Source organism: Sylvia atricapilla, chromosome 6 (genome assembly GCF_009819655.1).
Source record: "Sylvia atricapilla isolate bSylAtr1 chromosome 6, bSylAtr1.pri, whole genome shotgun sequence".
Taxonomy (NCBI): Eukaryota; Metazoa; Chordata; class Aves; order Passeriformes; family Sylviidae; genus Sylvia; species Sylvia atricapilla.
This window is the reverse complement of record NC_089145.1, coordinates 44329552-44345455: the sequence shown is the minus strand read 5'-3', so window position 1 is coordinate 44345455 and position 15904 is coordinate 44329552. Positions and strand designations below refer to the sequence as shown.

The following is a 15904-nucleotide window of genomic DNA, read 5'->3' as shown; positions in this document are numbered from 1 at the left end:
TAGTTATATGAAGAGCACCATATTGTTCTTTTACAAATGCCAGCAGCCCTTGTAAATTCTTACACTTCTACACAACTTAATTAACATTAGATATGGACAGCATATGCCATTATCACAACAAAACACTGGTATTTAACTGGTAGTTCTGTAAGAGTCAGTTGGGAGCCATACCCTGAATATACAAGGGATGTCTTTCCGAGTTGCGTGTATTACATCTGATGCTAGGACAGAACTCACACAAAAATCTTCATCTCTAGTGAGGAAAGAGAACAAGAGCATCACATACAAGCACACAGTTGGATTATTCAGCAAAATCTAATTGATATCACCACTGTTTCAATAGGCTGCAATCTCCTAACACCGCACAGAGGTCACAACTGCTTTGTTACGCTCTAACCATCCTTGACCCAAACAACTCACAAGCCTCAGTTATGTCTCTATAGCATCTGGTCCATATATCTCAGTCCACCTGAAGTTAAGTGGGGTGGCTTTGTGTAGCTTTGGTGTCCCAAGCACACCTATTCTACAATTAGAAGCAAAAATATTGCTCTTCCAGCCCAGCAGACACATTAGAAATTAATAATTCATACCTCAATGTGTAGCAAGAGAGGGGCCTTTGGAAAAAAAGAAAAATCACATAAAAAGCTCTTGGCAACGTAATTATAGTTTGTGGGTTTCAAATAAGGGTTTTCAAAACAGCTAGATTTTATTCTCTATTACAGTAAAATAAACAGACATCAGAACAAGTTTTGCATTTCAGAGTGCTCCACCCCAGAGGGCTTGTCTACACTAGCCTTTTTAAACTGAATTTGACTAAGTTGATCACCATAATTGCCAATTTTGGTGCAAAGATGACACTGATGTCTGAAACTTGCCTGTGCTAGAATTCATAGCTGTGGTGGTTAACATCTATTAAAAATATCTAAGAATCCTCAGATGACAGCCTCAAAGAGGCAGCGACAATAAGCAGACAAAGCATGGGACAATTGGTATATGGTATCTGGCTGAGTTGCTTCCAGCTATGTACTGATGTGAATGCTGCTATTTGCAATACTTCCACGTTCCTGCTCCTGCTGCCAACATGTCAGGGAGCTGACACTGACAGTTCCCAGTGAGTGTGAGAACAGCACAGCGGTACTGGTGCAACCTCACAGTACTACTGTCTGGAAAAAATATAAATCAAGCTGCTTGTGAATGCAAACTTTATATTCAACACAGGTACAGAGGTGCTGTAACATTAAAACGTATTACACTTGCTTGATATTTCCATAAATTGAAATTAAAAATCTTCCTTGGTTACTCTGATCAACGTTAAGTCTCAGATATTTCGTAGACTGTGTTCACTGGTTCAGATGGTTCCCCATGAAGTTATAACTTCTGTTAAAAGGCAGGGTCAGAGCCATCTGCAGTGTAAATCAGATGGTGCTTTTCTGCAGACTACTTCAATTTTTCTTACATTCCTGAACTTAGTGGCTATGGGATGATGTGTGATTCAGTGTTGAGGTCAGAGTGCACTGGAAAAGCAATCTACCAACATACACTTGCTTTCACAGGTGGAATTCTAGGAAGAATGCTAATGCTGTAAATACTAGTGATTGCAGAGTGAATGACTGCAAAGTCACTTAAGTAATTTCTTGTTGAGCCAACTTCATCAGCTTAAACTCAGCTGCAGTTTATGTACAGAATACACAAATCTTCTTGGGCCAGAGCTCTCAAAATCTTATAATTTCTTGTGTACTAGGAATAAACACTCCAGTTAAGAAAAGAGTAGAGAGGATTTCTATTCTGCCATAACAATACAAACCTGAGATCCAAGACTTGACTTGCCACAACTCCAGGCTGGGTGGATTTTCCTTCAGGCACATCATATAAGAACAGTTTACAGTCACAGACAACTGCATAAGCCCTCTGCCACCCTTTCTTAACTCCTGTAGGCTTTGGGACCTGCAGGTAAATAATTAATTGCTTACTATGCATAAGCACATGTAGAAGACACAGAAAGCAGGATATTTTAAAAAGCTTATACTTGGATCAATGGAGTTCGAGCGTGTTCTACTTATCCTTCAAAACAGGATGAAAAATGTCATGTAATCAAGCAATCATTTTTCCTGTTTTAAGTTCAACCATTCCTTGTTACAGGTTAAAAAATATATTGAGACTTGTATATATTAGGCTTGGATATTCCACCACTGCCAGAATGGTAGGACAGCTTACCTTTTATATTATCTTTACATAAAAAATGACAGAAATTCTTTCTTAAATCATTCTCTTTTCCCCCCCTGCTGCTTATGAACATTGTAGCTATTAATCTACTGACCTTCAGCTCTTGCAGTAAAACCAAGTGTTTCTCCCACATCTAAAGCAATGAAGGTTAAATAAGTTACAGAGATGGCACACAAAGCCTTAAGGCTTTAGCACTATTTAGGAGATGTGTCTAAACATACTTAGAGGTTCCAAGCTGCAGAGCTGTAAGTGAAGTTAAGTATTCTTCTCTTGTCCAAGAAGAAAAGATTGTTACCTTGACATAACCTTTGTAGGCTGTTCCTATTCCTCTTTGCACATCTACTCCAAGAGGCCTTTTGGCTTGTTCAGGGGGTATAGGGCAGACCTGAGGTGCACTATCCTTGCAGGAAACATGGCATGCAAATGAACACACTAAGTACAAAAGAGAAAATTCACAGTGAAATATGTGTATGAGTCAATCATAACAGGTGATTAGCATAGTCTACACTCAGCAAATTAATGAATCACACTGAAACTGGGAGTCAAATACTGCAATAGCTCACTATGCTGAAGGAGTGAACACACCTAGATATTGTATGAGACTCTCCAAAGTGCTTTTATTTCCTCTTTTTAGCCTATTACACTCATAAAGAGCAGGAACTGAGTCCACATTTCAAGGAAAACGAGTTGGGCAGCCTTGCTGGTGTTAAGCACCAACTAACCCAGTCACAGAAGAGAAAGAGTATTAATAAAGGAGCAATAAAAATTACAGGGTATTGCTAATAGGTGTTTAATTTCATCCATGTATGCAAGAACACTGCAAAGACAAAGCAAAACTAAATTGATCAAAAAATTAGGAAGGGTTAAACTATTAAACAAAATATATAGATATAAATAAAGCATAAAAAAAGTAGAAACCAGGGACAAGGACTGCAATACTGCAATGAAAGAGCCATATATATATCTACTGCCCAGAGTTCAAGTAAGTTCATATAATGAGCAAACCAGCATTGCATGCTTCCTTACCATTTGCACCACTTTGTGCTGCACCAGCAAGCGACAGAGGTCTCTAGGTCTTGTCTATAGAGCACTTCACACAGAAGCAGTACACAAAAAAATCTCATAATGCATACCACTTCACATGAGACAGACTACAAGAACTATGGAATGAGTTAATGTGTTATATCGAGGCATCAGACCCATAACTTAGGGGCCAGATCCTTCCACAGAAATTTTGCTTTGTTTGTCCCAGTTACCCTGTTTTTACCAGTAGGCTTGGGAAGGCAGGAAGAGAGGGGCATGACACTCTGATCTGTCCTGTGTTTCCTCCTAACCATATTCTCAGAAGTGGGAATCTGGCAGATATCCTAGGTACATCTCCTTCTGTACTTATGAAGCGTCAAAGGATTCCAAAAAACCTGGAAAGAGCCTGCTTCGGCTACAGCCACAGACAGGACAACAAACCTCTTCCTCGTGCTGCCTGACGGAAGAGACAGCAGAGAGGGCAGCCCAGAGCAGGTTGTCTGGCTTGTTCTTTGAGCTACTGTCTGTTTCCCAGGAGGGCAGAGGTTACCAAAAAGTCATACACACAAAGTACTGTAGATCCTCTCCAAGACCAGGTAATAAATTCAACTCTCTGAGCAGGCATCATGATTATTTGTTACATGGGACTGTGGATATCAACGTACACCAATTACAGAAGAGGGAAAATCCACAGAACAGAGTCAATTCCAGTCCTCTATAAGTGTAGTTGTATTTTACCAAAGTCTCCAAGATTAGAAAGGAGGAATTGGGAAATTCAAGTGATTGAGAGGGGAATGTTTGGGAAAATTTTTTTCTATTGGAGTCATCTCTATTTTTATATCAATGTGATTTTAGCTTTTTCCGTAGCAATCAAGGACTGCTGTAGATTAGGCAAAACTGAAAAGTAATAATGCAGAGCTTAATCAAAATACACAAGACAAAAGAAGAGTGAGGCCGATAGCTACACCAAAGAAAAAAGACAGTTTCAAGCTTGCAAGAAGAGATGCAAAACAAGAGCTGAGAACTGTCAGTAACAGGAGGCAAAAGGTAGCCCCAGGGCAAGTGCTGGCAGAGTGATAGGTCCTCCTGGGGAAGAACTGCCACCAGAAGATCTGCCAGGAAAAAAGCCCTGAAGGGCAGATGAGGCAATCTACATGTGATACTGAGGGTGTCAATGGAGAGGCTGCCACTAGCAAGAACTAAGCTGGGCACAGAAATAAAGTTATTTATACTGTAGTATATAATATACTACATGGATTTGTGGCCTAATTTAACAGAGTTCATGTGTCTAATCAATATACAGTAAGTATTTTCAAATGAAAATACCTCCATATAATGGAACATGGAATTCAGTGGTGATACATGCATCAGAGAAAGCACTTTAAATAAAACTAATGGACACCAAGACAGGCTACAGGCCAAATAATTGAGCAAACAGTCCTCCCAACATATGGGCTTTATGACCAGAATAGCATAAAATAGATATAACCAGATTCATGTCACCAGACCATTTCTGCAGTTTTCTCTAGTACAACAAAAGAAACGAGTTCTATCTTTCCTACCCCCTCCCTTGTACTATAAAAGCACTAATGGTAGTAGAAATAATTAACAATATGAGAGGAAACCATATTTCATCAGACATCATTCTTCTAAAGAGATTTCAGGAATATGCTGTGATACAATAGAAAGGGAAAAAATCCATTGGCAGCCAGCCTTTTCTTCCATTCCCTCCCCAAAGAAATGCTTGTCTTAAAATACATTTGGATGCTTTTTTGAGGGACTTGCTGAAAATTTACAAAAAGTTTCACCAACTCACCGTCACAGGCATAACCTTGTCGAACTAATCCCACCATAAGAGAGGTGCAATGACTACACTGAGTGGGGCTTGTGAAGGACTTGATATTGAGCTGGTGAGCTTTAGGCTGAAAGATACATTCAGGATAAAAAATAACTTCATTTTCTGGACTTAAATAATGCAAGCACCTCCCTCTACCACCCTCCAGTAATATCAGTGTGTACATTATGAAGCCTGTGCATCTGGTAGCAGCTGCTGCAAGACAACAGTAACAGTTTTATTTCCAACTCCAAAAGACACTCAAACCCAAAACTACAACCATGTTTTGTCATCCCTTCCAACAAAACAAAACCCAGTGATATGCATGTGGAAACATTTGATTAAAAACACAGACCTAACAAAAACACACACGACAAACCCAAACAGGACAAGAAAACACAGAGGGCTAATTTATAAACGATATTTTTTTTCCTTTGTTCTTTAGAATAAGGTTAGCACAGTCCCCCTACCTTTGGTACAGCTAGAGAAATGGACTGAATGGTGGGGGAAGGAGCAGCAGGCATCCTCTGAAGCCGAATTGGTTCCTGAATCACAAGAAACTGTAATTGAGCAAAATAAGGCTTCAAGAATTTGTTTCAAGATTGGGGCGGCAAAGCTTATTGTTCTGATTTTTTTCCTTTTTTTTTTGCAAATTATCAAAAATTTAATCATTATAAACATTGCCATTCTGATTTAATAGAAACAGATTGTGTTTTAAAGCACTCACAGGAAAGCCTGCACACTAACAAACAAGCAGCAATACAGAAAACATGAAAATGAGGTACATCAACATACACAGAGCCAGTGAAAAGGTTTCATTTGCAACTGTCCTCAAAGCGGGTGCAATTAACACTGAGACATTGCAAATACTCAGCATTCAATTCTGCTTCTTCATTATGAATGCTGCAGTATGTATTTATCGTGAACAAGACAGAGACTTTCTGGTGAATTACTCTTCAGGGTAAAATAATGCATCTCTTACTTCTTGTTGTTGCTCTGCAGTTACAACTGAAGTAGATGGTGAAACTTCTGACTTGGGACCCTGCATTTCCTGCTCACTAATAGAGCTGGTCTGCAAAAGTGACAGCAAACATGTTATATTAGATACCGCGTATCTGATGAAGTGTCCTCATGTCAACAGAATGGAAACAAGACCCAGTGCCGATTTCTGTATGAAGTACACATACATTTAACATCCACTCTGAAGGAAGATCTTTCCTCAAAACAAACCCTGACACCTGATGGAAAAGCTGGAAGTACTGAAATGCAAAATCTCAAAGTAGGCAGCATAAATGCTCTAACAGTTGTATTCTTGCAGCAAGGCTGCGTCTAATCTCTTGCTTGCAGGTATGGAATGATGTTTGAGTAGCTTGGCTACTCATCCCTGAAATAGCTGACTTCTCATGGTAGCTTACTACACTAGGATTTTTCTTGCACACAGAAGCCAGCAAGTCTGCTACAAGAAAAAAAAAAATCTTAAAGTAGTAGTACTTCATCTTTAAAAACGTTGTTTAAGAATGATTGGCCTCCGTCATCAAAAGAATCATGTCTACTTAATCAGTGTTTATATTTCACTAACATTTAAAGCTAGCATCCATTACAAGCCATCTATTAATTTCACACTTAAATTAGCAACTACTAATTGCCAGCACAAGGGGGAAGTATGCTACAATTCCAGAGCTAAAGCAGCTGGGTGTGGAAGTAGGATTCTGTATTACTGTACTCTCAGGACATCATGAAAACTGTGATTAACAAACATGAGATTAGACTTCACATCAATGATGTAATTAGCACTAAAGGCAACAAGTAATGAATCACTCACTTCCCAGCCAGTTCAGACAGGAAGACATCTCAAGTTCAGTTAGCTAAAGAAATTTGTTCAGATACTTGTTTTTGTTTAATTCCAAATTGATTGGAAGGGCTGGGCCATTTAAGATCAAATTGCATCATTATGTAATATGAACAATTTCAAAATGCTGCGTGATTCAGCTTTAGCTATATAGATAGTCAAACTATTAAACAGTAAGCCTCGAAGAGGTTTAGTGGATTAAGTTACAGAGAAATTAAGGAAGCAAAGTATCTAGTTTTAGAGGGCCATTCTTACTAAGACAGGTCACAACAAAATAAGGACACAAAACTACTAGCAAAAACTTACTTCTTCCCAAAAGGCTAGCAGAGAAGATGTAGACGAAGAGGAAACAGAATCCTTTGTTGTAACAGATATGAGGGATAAAAACGATCGCTTATCACCCACAGGAAAACTTCAGATAGAATATTAGTTGACTAGCTATATAAAATATTTTGTATGGCCAAATGATACTCATTCAAACTAAATTAACCCCAGATGATACAAAATATTTTTATAAGTATATGTGGAGAAAAAAAAAGTTCATGTAAGTTATTAAGTAGAGTATCAGCAATTTTAATGTAATCCATCAGAAAATGCACCTGCATTTCCATAGAGAATATGTATTTATTTCAGGATCCATAGAATGGAACCGTATTTACTTATGGGCTTGATATTTTACATGTTACTGTTTTACATCTATCTGGTACTTTTCAAAGCAATCTTTTAAAATAGTAAGGTCAGTAGATAAAAACTTGTATTGAGAAAGTAGCACATGTCATGCTTCTCTCCCTTCCTTCCTTGTCACCCATAGAGCACATCTTCCTGCCTCAACAGAAAGGCAGCAGAGACATTTTGTGACTGGGAAGAGCAAATACACAAACTGTATGAAAATATCACAGCACATCCATAGGCTTGCTTATAGCAACTGCAACAATTAAAAAAATAGAAAAATAAAAAAGAGAGAGGACACATCTCAGATAGAAAATCTAACCAGACTGATGAGGTTTTAACCTGAGCCCCTTTAACTCCACTTCATAAACAGATTATTGGTTACAGTTCAAGCTCTTGGTTTTATCCTAAACTCCCCTTGCTTTGCAAAACAAAAATTTAAAAAACCCCAGAAATATCTTCAAGGATCAAGAGTTCATAAAGTAAGGAAATGTGATTCAATGTTGCATTTAACAGCTGCTTCCTCAGGGAATGCACAAATCATTTAAAGTGAAACGCCTACTTGGAGCTGTGATTTGTATTATCAGTTTTCTAAGGATCACAGGGTGTGTCACAATAAACTTATTATACCAACATCTGTGGTCCTCTGATTTTCTTCCCAGCTCCTTCTCCTCTAAGCACTCCATTAAGATCTGGAGCCAACAATTTTACGTATCTGTTTAAGCACTCCTTGAACTGTGTGAACACTTTTCCTTGTAATAATCAGCATCTTCCAACTGCAAAGCATTTAATTCCTTATTTGTAACAGGGTGTGCCAGTATTTCCAAAAAACCCTGAATATATTTCATTTAGCAAATGTTTGAGATTAACCTAAACAAAGAATCTAGAATGGGAAATAATTAAAGTGAACTTCTGGGAATATTTCCCAGAGGTGCCAGCCTCTCTACAAAATGTCAAGCAATCTGACATCTACTGGGCATCCAATTCTGTGCCATGCTGACTTGGCTAATATGCAAGATACAAATCTGCCATACTGTGCCTAAGAATTACTATTACATAATAAAAATATAATTTGATTATCTAATTTTTGTAGTTATTTATGTAGTAACTCACTCTGAAAGTCAAATCACGTGCAAGAGGAGAGGTGTTGAAATAGTCAAAAATGGAATCTTGAAAGTCTGGAAGTTTGAGACCTAAAACCAAAAGGAGAACAGGCTTAGCTAAAAGGCAACATCACAGGTTGTGTTAGAACTATATTAGAACACAGTAAATTTAATTACCTGAATCTGTTCTGTATTTTTCTTCTATTTTTTTCTTCAAACCTTCCACTTCTTCAAACAGTTCTCTATTTTTTGCTTCTGATTCCTTTAATTTACTAAAATAAAAAAAAAAAATGACCAAAATGTAATATGAAATGTCTCAAAGGCAGGAATAACAGTACACAAGGTTGTTCATTCCTGGTCCTACATCTCAGACTTTCGGAAAAAGTCTTTTTGTTTGTTTGTTTGGGTTTTTTGGGGGGATCGTTTTGGATTTTTTTGAGGGGCATTGGAGTTTAAGTGAGTTTTTTTTTTTTTTTTAAGGATGATTAATTTAACTTTTCCCCTGAACAGACACCTCATTATTTGACTAGATAGTTAAAACTGTATTTAAGTCTTCCGCTATCACTGCAGGTATCTGCCAAACAAAATTATTTTAATAGTACTTTGACTTCAAATTTCCAAGAACATGTCTAACTGTCCAGTAGTCGAAGAAATGATAGTGAATTTGCTTTGAATTTGCTCTTACACGTTTTTCTCTCAGATACCCAAGATTTATAACTTACTATAGCAGTGAAGTGTTTACTTGAAGAAATTTTTACAGTTCTCATTTGACTATGAAATGTGTAATCTGTAGAATGGGATCCTTCTGAACAGAGTCCAATATCCTAGGCACAAGGGGCCATTTTAAGAAAGTTGCTGCTCTTCCAATCAGCAGTTAAATCAGCACATTAATCCCCAAACAGAACCAAAACCCTCATTACCTTTCCAAAGCTATGTTTGCATCTTTAACTTTCCGTAGCTCTTCTTGAACTAGTTGTTTGGCACGAATTTCTGCATCAAGGGCTGACTGTAATTCCAGCCTTGCTGACATATCCAACTTCTGACTGCGTCGCACTTTCCAAAGTGGATCCTGTTGCAATAAGTTACTGAATATTACTATCAATAGCCCAAGGATACTTCTGTTCTTGTCCAAAAACATAAATTAGCTTTCACACTGGTTTAGAGAATGCTCTTTTAATCAGCTATGGACAGCATACCTGCTGTATGAAAATTAGTCAGGAGTCAGTCTTCATTACACAAAATTTAAGTAATGAGCAATTTTAATATTGGTTACACCATTAACACAATATGCTGGAAATCAAAGTGATGGATCACTAAGCATGGAAGTCAAACAGACAGAACCCACTGGAAATGACTAGTTTCCACTGCCCAATCTAGAACTGAGTGTAGAACTTGCACAGTGATATAATGGACTTTCAAAGATGAGATAAATGTCAACATTTAATGTGAAACATACTAACATAAAACATACCAAGAGTAGCAAAACCATGAGAAGAAAAAAAGGAAGAAAGAATCTGGGTCTTGAGACACTCAAGATACCTGGAACATTTGCCTAAGCAAGTCTTATGCTGGCTAAGTAGCATATAGTATATATGCTACTATACATATAACATCTGCTACATACATGCATGCTATACTTCAGCACATACCATGAAATTCCTCCATACTACCCCAAAAGCTAATATTCTGAGCTTTTCCAGGCATTTTTCAGTGTGGACTACATTTCTGATTTTCCCTAAAGAATACCTCTCTAGTCATAGATGAACTTGCAAATAAGAGTCATGAAAATTGAGAAGCACTTTTTATGTTGAGAAGTAACTGCCTTAGAGCAGGTTCTGTAGAAGTTACAAAACCAGTTATAATATAAAGGAGAGAGTTCTTTATTCTGACAGTAGCTAAGATAAAAATGCAAACTGCATTTGATCCAATCTTTCTTCCCGTTAAACCTCTCAATATTATAATTGTCTGATGATGCAGACAAATGTCAGCTCACAGAAATAAAACTTTCTCTTTTTCTCTTATATTCATAGGTTTGGAAGGGGTGAGTAACTTCTCATAGGCATAAACCAGCAGCAGATGGATTCTGGATGGCAGACTGCTGACTGGCATTGGTAGGGGTGTGGCCTCCCCAAAGCTGCAAATGGCTCTTCCTTTCATTATGCAGGTGCTTTTCTCTTTAAAACTATACTCCTTTATGAAAGCTCTTGTATTAAATTTTGGGGAATTCATGTTACTACTCTATGGGAAAATTATGGCACAAAGGTCTCATTGTTCTGCATGTAAATAAAGCCACATGCTCTGTGTGTCCCTAGTTCATACTGGGATAAGCCAGATAGTATTTTTTCACAGAAGAAAACTTACTTTGTTGCCTCACTGTAACAGCAATTATTCAATTGCACATAACATGGTAAAGTATATTTCTGTACTCCCCTTTGATGGTTTAAGTTATTGTTTCTTCTCTCCTCTGCAGTGTTTAATATCTGTGACAGCAGATACTAGTATGAAACAACTGTGCCCTGTAATTACCAAATTCTGATCAAATTACCCAGCTGGATTTGCAAGCAGTAGCTAAAAACTATAAAGCAGAGCAGAGGATTAATTCATTTTAGATACAAAATTGTAGCTTCTCAGACATGCTCAGAATATCCTGAACGTTTCCTATTTCCTTACCAGTGTTCGTGACCCCAGACTGGAACTTCTCAATGATTCTAGTTCTTCTGTCATCTTGGAAGCTAATGCTTGGAGATAGCCACGAGCATCCTTCTCATCACTTACCCTGTTGTGCAATTACAAAAACCTGTAATTTAGCAGCTTCACGGCTAACAGCACCAAATACTGTACCACCAAATTATCAGAGTATCTGCTCTGGGTTTAGGGACATAACAGGAATGAACAAAGCAGGGAAAACTCTCCCAGCAACAGAAAACTGAATACATCTCAGACTGCTTGCTTTAGATTTTTCTTTTATCTGATTTTCTTGATTGTGGCAGTTGCTAGGGAAACTGAAACTTCCCTTTTGCCATCAGCAAGAGTTCTGCAGAGATTCACTGTTATATGAAAATGATCTGCATATTACTTGCTCAATTTCTGTAAGGTCTACCTTCCAGTCCTTTTTGTTTTGCACGGTGAAATTCTTGCACTCCCCTTGCTAAAACAGTGAATTATATAGGGGAGAAGAATGGAAGTCTAAGTGCTTGTCTAGTAAGCTAGTAAGGTTCTATATGTTAACGTTGATCTTTTAAATAATGACCGATTTCTGGAATGAATTTATCAAAATATTCCAAATTGGATGACTTAACAATCGCTTTAGAGATTGAAGAAAGTTGACACCAGGACTCTGCCTTGTACTTGTTTCAGGGACATCTGGCAATTTTAACAAAGTAACATTTAGAAGTACCATGCTTTTGCTGATCTCAAACACAGACAAGGCCTAGCTACACGTTAAAAAAACAAAAAACCAATCAGTACTTCAAAAGTTGAAAGTGGCCATATCTGGATCTCTAACCACCATATACCATTGAATGATTTCTGCAATCTGGGCTTCCCAGTGAGCAACAGACTCCTTCTTTGCTGCTAGATCTTGGAGTTCATCTTCCAGCTGTCTGTTCTGTGCAGTTAATTTGTCCACGAAGGAGCAGAGCTGAAACAAGAGATTAGTTTCACTTGTAACTTAGGTCAGTTTCAGACTTTATATGTGCATGCCTACACACCTTTAGAATCTGAACAAAGAAGACAACCCTGGGCTATATGGATGGGCTTCTTTTTTGTGGAACTATTAGTTCACACGAAATAGTCTAAAACAAAGGAAAACAAAAAAGCAAGTGTAGAGGTCAGAGAGGAATAAGGTTTAACTGTAAAACCTCCTGGAAGGCAGGCAGTATGTGTCAATGATTCCCTCTCTTTGCAGCCTTCATGAAGAAGCAAAGGATGGTGTTCTCTTAATTGTGGGAATCAATCCCCCAAAGAGCAGAGTACCAAAATGCTAAAGTTATAATGTAGAAAAACCACTAATATTCATATAGCAAAAATGACATTTTAAAAATTCAGATAGTGCCTGAACATTTACAGATCCTGTTCTCTCAGTGAGCAGACTACTTCAACATCAGAGACTAATGAAGTAAGAATTATGTTTCCTGAAATAATTACCCTCTCATTTTCTGTTGTTAGTTTTTTGTTATCTTCCAAGAGCATAGATCTTTCACGCTCATATTTCTCCTTCATTGTTCCTACTGCTTCCTCCATTTCATTGTGCCTAAAGAGAAGGACAAGAAATAGAAACACACTGTCAAATTGCTGAACCTGTAGACTGGGATTTTCAAAAAGGAATAAAGAGAAGGTGAAATACCAGCCTGCACAGGCACCCATGCAATGCAATACATATACACAACAAGAAGAAATTCATAGAGAGGGAAGCATGCTCAAAAGCTTACCTCTCTCGCTTTGTTTTCTCCAATTTATCCTTTAATATCATGATCTCTTTCTGGAGTGCAAGCTGATGGCTCTCTGAATCATGTACTTCCTTTTTCACATTTTTTACTTCCAAAACATGCGATGCTTCTCGTCGGACTAACTCCTCTTCATAAAATAAGATTTTCTTTTCCAGCTCAGACTTAACTTTGGAAAGCTCCTGCTGATGTTCCAGTGTGGCACCAGCTACCCGGCCTCCCTGCTTCAACTGCAGCACAAGAGGAGAAACCATCAGGGAGAAGTTATGATCTTTATATTTTGAGAACATTATTAGAAGTCAGAATTGTCCCATCGGTGGAACTTGGGCAAAAATTTTATTTGGGCACTAAGTGATTTAAAAGGTGCCTGTCCCCAGGCATGGCTTGCAGAGATAACAGATTTAGATCACATTGGTTTAGTAGCTGCTTAGAATTTATACAAACTGAGCATTTTCAAGACATTGGTATCCAGCAATTGAAGGCTTTCAAGCAAAAAAGGCAAATAAATCTGGACGGGTTAGGTCAGGTTTCTGGTAATGCTGTAGTTTTTAAGTCTCCCACAATCAATAGTTGAGTAAGCTAAACTATTGCAGCTTCTGTGCCATGAGTAAATATTTGTCAAAAGCCATGTAACCTTTAGAGCTTCCAGTTCATTTTCCAGTTGTTTGGAGAAAACCTCGCTGTGCTCACGGAGCTTGCGTTCCTTTGATGCTTCTGCTACGACTTCTTCAAGTTGGGCTTCCAGCTGTAACGAGTCATTTCAACACAAGATAACACTATCTGTATCATTCATTTCCTTTCCTCCATAGGGCCTAGCAGCAAGTTTTACTTATTTCTATTTTAAGTTACACCACTGTAACAACCATCTCAGTATGTCATGATAATTGTTTTGCCTTCAGTGATTCAGGCATCCATCTGTCTCATGTGGAGAACTATTATTTTATGACTCTTTGTACTGATGTGAACTACATCAAGCCCATTCAGGGATAACTGCACAGCTTTTATTACAGCAAAGAGAAAGAAATGGCACTAGGAAGACACTGCAGCTGAGAAACAAGAAAGTCTCTCACACTTACAGGTCAGCTCCATGCCTTAGTGTCTAAGCAAGACAGCTTAAAAATATCAACCTTTGAACCAAATTACTACAAACACTTTAAATATGAACACTGGATACTCTTACTGTGCAATTACAGAACAAAAGAAGCTTGATCATCCATTTCTTGACTTCAGAAAGCTTATCAGAAAGACAATTTAGATTTAGTGGCAACTAAGGCAACTGCTGGAATTCACGCAATAGCAGCACAGTTTCAAATCCTGACAGGAAGATAAGATTTGTTTTTCTGTGTTCAAATTAAACTAGCAAAGTTGTTTTTAAAAGGATTGTACTTAGAACTGTGGGACAAGATAATGAACTTCTAGACTGTGCTCTGAATAGAAGATTGATACAACTGTTATGAAAGGGAGTACAGAGGAATTTTTAAGAACAAAGACAGATTTTTAAAGCTTCGCATGAAAGTATTTAACTGCATTAGCAACAACACTTGAATGCCTGCTGCACTCTGCTCTAGAGATGAGATGCCACAGCAGTTCATCAATTCCCAGTTAACTATCAAGTCTTGATCATGGATAAAAGCCTTAGAAACTTCATCATCTACTATATTTTCATAGACTACCCTTCAATTTGCCAGAAGTTTTCTAGCAATGCTTATAGAGCTCTTGAATTTCTCTTCTACATTTCACACAGAGAATACAGAAAACATGATGATTTTTCAGTGATTAAAACACTCCAGATTAACCACAGTAATTTTTTCTTATGCCCTCTTCTGACTATCCACTTCATCTCATGTAAAACTATTGCCTAGAATACTAATTAACTGGAAATCAACTTGCTTAAAGATATTACAGATACTCTTACAATGACTTCGATACAGAGGAAGGAAAACCACATATTTAGTTTTGTATCACTATTCCTCCCTTCAGCTGAAGAGAAGCATTCAGTTAAAAAAACACTGAAGTCAGAATACTCCAACCTCAGAGCATATGAAGACACTCACTGAACTTTAGAGGTTACAAGCTGACTGTGAGTCAAGACTGTACAAGAATCAAAACACCAGAACTAATAAACTGGGCACAGAGCAAGAATACTTTCCTCAAGATTGAAATCAGTCTGAGTGCAAATAAAAGATCCCACCAAAATCCCCAAAGACACTCCTGATTTTTCTGTGCAATCATATGTCAGGTACTGGGCAAGCAGCAGCTGAAACACGAGTGCCAGTTGTTTTATCACGCTACCTCTTTTCTCATCTTCTCTGATTTACGGACGTCCTGTCGCAGAGCATCGATTTTCTGCATGCTCACTTCCAACTCCTCCTCTTTGTCGCGGAGTTGCCGGGACAGCTTCTGCTTTTGGGAGCGCAGGTCTCCCATCCTCTCACTGAGCTCAGAGAACTCTTGCACAGCCAGCTTCCTTTGTTGGTGGGCATCCCTTAGCTCTTTGGACTGCATCTTTAATCTCTCTGAGGCTTCTACAAGTTGCTGGTTTAAAAAAAATAAAAAAAGAGTAGTATTAAAAAAGAGTAATTTGAACTCCATATATTCTTTCCAAGATGAAAGAAACTGGACCTACCTGTGCTTGTTTTGATCACCTCACATAACTACTAAAGATTTCTAATTGTTAATTTACACAACTGTTTAGCTAAGCAGCTGCAGTGACATACAAGGACAGCCATTACTCTGCTTCTAGTGTAGCAGCTCCAAA

General features: G+C 38.0%; 1 protein-coding gene across 11 annotated transcripts in view; it reads right to left on the bottom strand.

Annotated features, from left to right (window-relative positions):
• CDC42BPB (CDC42 binding protein kinase beta) overlaps positions 1 to 15904 on the bottom strand; it is a 90717-nt gene that overhangs the window by 15277 nt on the left and 59536 nt on the right. For 5 of the 11 annotated variants that reach the window (XR_010743851.1, XM_066321744.1, XM_066321743.1 and 2 more), the window contains exons 13-27: positions 15439 to 15681; positions 13781 to 13891; positions 13132 to 13376; positions 12848 to 12953; positions 12217 to 12341; positions 11372 to 11477; positions 9622 to 9770; positions 8879 to 8973; positions 8712 to 8791; positions 6063 to 6152; positions 5551 to 5640; positions 5063 to 5168; positions 2519 to 2655; positions 1805 to 1944; positions 172 to 253 (exon numbers count right to left, since the gene is read on the bottom strand). Coding sequence is in view for 10 of the 11 variants with exons in the window: in XM_066321744.1 (XP_066177841.1) it covers positions 172 to 253; positions 1805 to 1944; positions 2519 to 2655; positions 5063 to 5168; positions 5551 to 5640; positions 6063 to 6152; positions 8712 to 8791; positions 8879 to 8973; positions 9622 to 9770; positions 11372 to 11477; positions 12217 to 12341; positions 12848 to 12953; positions 13132 to 13376; positions 13781 to 13891; positions 15439 to 15681 (1905 nt within the window). In the remaining variant the exon portion in view is untranslated. Of the gene's footprint in view, positions 1 to 171; positions 254 to 1804; positions 1945 to 2518; positions 2656 to 5062; positions 5169 to 5550; positions 5641 to 6062; positions 6153 to 7235; positions 7287 to 8711; positions 8792 to 8878; positions 8974 to 9621; positions 9771 to 11371; positions 11478 to 12216; positions 12342 to 12847; positions 12954 to 13131; positions 13377 to 13780; positions 13892 to 15438; positions 15682 to 15904 lie in introns of all 11 variants that reach the window. The other 6 variants (XM_066321745.1, XM_066321750.1, XM_066321749.1 and 3 more) reach the window with 3 other exon arrangements.